Source organism: Adiantum capillus-veneris, chromosome 13, assembly GCF_014529385.1.
Source record: "Adiantum capillus-veneris isolate H3 chromosome 13, ASM1452938v2, whole genome shotgun sequence".
NCBI classification, from domain to species: domain Eukaryota; kingdom Viridiplantae; phylum Streptophyta; class Polypodiopsida; order Polypodiales; family Pteridaceae; genus Adiantum; species Adiantum capillus-veneris.
This window is the reverse complement of record NC_140943.1, coordinates 148402874-148407282: the sequence shown is the minus strand read 5'-3', so window position 1 is coordinate 148407282 and position 4409 is coordinate 148402874. Positions and strand designations below refer to the sequence as shown.

Below are 4409 nucleotides of genomic sequence, written 5' to 3'. Positions count from 1 at the left end.
CTTCCATTTCTTTAGACATATCCCAATGATTGATTATCCATGTGTACAGCAGCTTACTGAGATCCTTTGGGTTTCCATTTATTTAAACATATCCCAAAACATTAAAGAGCTTCTCATTTGAGCATAAAAACAAAATCATGTTACCAATTGTACATTACCTTGTTGGAAACTTCTTCTTAGAAAACACAGCAACAGTAAGGTGCCAACATTTTAATCATCTCACATGCACTCTCAACCTTCAGTCAAGATCAAACCAACAAATCTACGCCATCAACCATAGAGATGTATCCGGATTTGGCTTTGAAAGTAATTTGAATAGCACCTTTTCTTTCTCTTGATAATCCGTAATCTTTGGTTCGATCATTCACAAAAAACTATCATTACAATCACGATGAGTTCACGGTATTATGAGGAACCCCGCAATGTCCCATACCAAGAGATGAAGTTGCCTTCTTCTTGCTTCTTACAAGTTAAACAAAAAGAATCTTGTTTCAACACCAGAGGCTCACAGTGACAAAGAAAATGACCCGCATTACTATTCACATTTTCAAATAAGATAAGACGAGTTAATGACGAAGAGCCAGTCTATACCTTCATGAGATAACACTGGAGCATCATCCTGTAAGCACCCCACCCCACCTGCAGGGAAGGGACCACCTTAATTGTTCACACTGCCAGAGGGTGTATGGGTGCACCAGCTTGTTGCAGAAGCTCGCATGAGATACCATTATAACACACTAGAGAAAAATGATAAGAAGAGCAAGTAGAATTGCTGCTATAACTGAATACTTGAGAGCCGCTAAGGTAATGGTGACGGCTACCAGGAAGAGCTGCCAAAAGATCTGCAATATAGCCAAGCCCAGTAAACCAGTGAGCAGCAAAGCAAGAAGGTTCTCGGGTGTTGGATTTACAATGTCCCCCCACTTTATCTCCATCTCATCTCCGCTGCTCGCTATAACTGCATTGTCTCTCTTCACAGAAGCCACATCTGTCAATCTCTTCCACAAGCTCTTTTTCGTTCGCATTACACTCTGCGATGGCCTCTCGCTCTTGCCCATGCTGATCACTACAAGCTTGTCTGTGTACCCGGTTGCCAATCGCCGCCCCCTTTCTGATTTCAGCATAAACGTGCGAGCCCCCAATACCATTTCTTCTGCTGCTCCCATCGGCCCTGGAGTGTCCAATGACACGAATCCTCAACGCTTCTGATCAGCTGTTTCAAACCACAAACTACGAAAGGCACTCTCACCTGATGAGAGGAGAAACAGCAAGAGATAACCTAGCTGGTTTCTTGCAACATTTCTTCACAAGAATGTTTAGCTATGAACACCACTTTGAGGTAGGAAACCCTTCCCTTGTTAACTTGCTTAAGATCTCTTGAGTAAATGGCCCAAAGATTGCCCGTGTTTACATATCTTGTTATGAAAGGAGCTAAGAGCGAGGGCCCCATGGTTTACATTAGGTTCATCTAATGTGAAGGGTCCTCTAAATTGTAGACGAAGGCACAATATTGTCCAGAAATCAAGAAGCAAAGGAAATTTAGAAAAGGAAATCTTTCGAAAACGCATTGAGGGCTTACCATAACAAATTGTTCGTCATTCAAAGGGCCTTTATAAGAGTACAGAGTGTGGTTGAAATATCCTTCACTTGAGAGGATGTTACTTATTGATTATAGTTGGGGACGTACCATATGGAGTAGTGAGTTGGATGAGTGGTTCAAACATGTTTTAATGGTTTGTTTTGGTGAGTTGAATTCAAGTGTTTAATGTCCATAAACTTATATGGGGATATATGGTTAGTCAATCCGAACCGTACGGACAAATATGGATAAGGTGGCTTTCTTTTTGTGTCACAGTCGTTCGCATAAGTCTCATATGGGCAAAGCAATGCGATAAGGTATTAGTCTATGTTATGGGTTTGAATAATGCATTGGTTTGAGGTCAAATACTTTCGTTTGTATGTCATGCACGCATCCAAAAATTTAAAAAAAAAGTTTTTTTTTACATATATGTGAAGTTATGGCATATGCTTGATCAAAGTGGTGGGGTTGTTTTGCATCATGACTGGGTTGATATAATGATGTCATGCGATGTACAGAACTTTATGAATGGATGTGGATATCTCATGTGCATGCATATATTGCTTTTCAATTTGCATATACTGCATAAATCTTCCTTTTTTTGTTAGGCTCATCTACACAATTAGTGTATTTGGGGTTGAACATGGTTAACACGTCAAGGATCTTGTCTTAGATTTGCTTAAACATTCGATGTTGGGCATCGAAGAGGAGTGACGCCTAAATTGGTATGGTTAGTGTTGATTTCCTACCACCTGTTGGTATTTGGACATCTTTCAGAACTCGTCAATGAGGGAGGTGAAGTAGCCTCAACTTATATCTGGCTCAAGTAAGTTGGACGTGTTCTGGTTCACTCTCTGTAAAGTGAAATTCTCTTTGTCCGTAGTAGCAGGGGCAAAAGTGGATGGGTGGATCGATTGACCCCTACACAGGGTCAGGTATTTTTATTGATCGTTTATATTTTTGAAGTTATGGTATACGCAGATTTTGTACTTGCATTAATTCATGGTTGCTTGTTTCGTTTAGATGGGGCATTTAAAGATTCTCTTTTTCTATTCTCATGTTTCTTTGCTCTCTCTCTCTCTCTCTCTCTCTCTCTCTCTCTCTCTCTCTCTCTCTCTCTCTACTTGCAATGCAGTGTACATATTCACCCTCCACTTGGTCATTTCCTTGAGTATGCTCTCATTCATGCCACACGTTCAGGGGTAGTAGTAGTCACTAGGTACCTCTGGATGCAGTTCGGCTCATGGCTTAAACTCCATGCTGGGTCGAGCATTGAGAACTCCTCCCCTATGCAAATGCTTTCGCAACTATGATGTATATTGAAATTGTATAAAAGTGTAAATTATATTTTTGCATAGATCCTAGGGAGGGGTATCTCTCATTGTTGGAGCATTAGTAAATCCAAAAGGCTTATATAATTGTTAGCCATCTAGATATCTCGATAAGACAAAATTGTAAATTTTTCTACTTGCAAATGACAAGGAAAAAAAATCATTTATTTATTTTGAAAGGTATGTATATATACGTAAAGTTTTAATAAACCAATTTCTTGGATCACATAATTGTATTTGCTCACATTTCAAGTTTTAAAAGTTCAAAGTCTCTATCTTAGCACTTAGGTTTGCATCTTCATCCTCATATCACTTCTCTCCTTGAGAAATATTTGTAGACACTATTACATAAATGAAATTTACATGAACATGTCATTCATTTGTGTCTTTCCTATAAATGTCTTCATCCTCATATCACTTCTCTCCTTGAGAAATATTTGTTGATGGTATCACATAAATGAAATTACATGAACGTGCCATTCATTTATATCTTCGTTATAAAAGTAGTTATTTGGGCTCATCCTAATTGGAGATTCCTGGGTAAAATATCAAACACGCTTAGTCTTTTCATACTCATCAAAGGTGATTGTATTTAATGATAGCGCCATAAGCCTTGCTAAACTAGCTTTATGGTACATAGTAGAAGCGGTTGCCACTACTCAATTTTGAGTATGACCTTCTCACAGAAGCCGTCAAGGCCTTCTTAGTAAGAATGATTTTCCATGTAAGAAATACCATCAATGAGCAAAGTTTGATATAAAGGACATATCTTTGTACCTGGATATCATCCTCTTGGAGCTTCTCCTTGACCCAATGCTACGAATGAAATATTATCTATCGGGTATTCGAGTTCGATGTTGTGGTTGGGCATCAACATGTAGTTCCCATGCTATATAAGAATTTGGGATGAGATAGTGTTTGGTTCCTCATGAAGTTCAAACCACTTTAACCTCCAATAGACATTGAACCCCCAATAGAAACTGCATAGTTGAAAAAGATGTTCCTTGCAAAATCACTTGGTAGTTTATCTAAATAATTTAACACTAGGTTGGTAACCTAACAGGACATAAAAGTGTCCTTTCAGGGTTTTGAAAAAAACCTCCAAAACCATAGTAGATCCACTCATTTTGTAAAATCCTTTCATGAGGTTATAGTTCAAGGACTACTACACATGTAAAAAATAAGAAACTTGTAAAATTTCTAATCTTTTGGTCACACCAAGCCTCCAAAGTTGATGGACCAGTACATTTTCAACAAAACAGTCATTTCTTACATTTTGTTGCATAAAAATAAGATTAGGGATTTTTGTAGGACTTGAGATAAATTCCCTAGTTAACTTCAATGGGTTGGTGATCAGAACATATGATTGCTTCTCACTCACTATTTTTTGTTTTGCCAAAAGAAATATGTACAAAAAAGTTGAATTTTTACCATTCTGCAAACCTATCATCAAAGTTTCTATAGCCACGCTCAATACAAATAATATATGCATGTTTTCT

At 38.1% G+C, this 4409-nt stretch overlaps 1 protein-coding gene across 1 annotated transcript; it reads right to left on the bottom strand.

Annotated features, from left to right (window-relative positions):
* Positions 1 to 307: 307 nt before the first annotated feature.
* LOC147445059 (uncharacterized) lies at positions 308 to 1396 on the bottom strand. The gene is made up of 2 exons (XM_086527998.1): positions 1250 to 1396; positions 308 to 1171 (listed from the first exon to the last, which is right to left on the bottom strand). The coding sequence occupies exon 2, from the start codon at positions 1164 to 1166 to the stop codon at positions 738 to 740; it is 429 nt and encodes a 142-aa protein (XP_086384124.1). The 5' UTR covers positions 1167 to 1171; positions 1250 to 1396; the 3' UTR covers positions 308 to 737.
* Positions 1397 to 4409: the final 3013 nt, after the last annotated feature.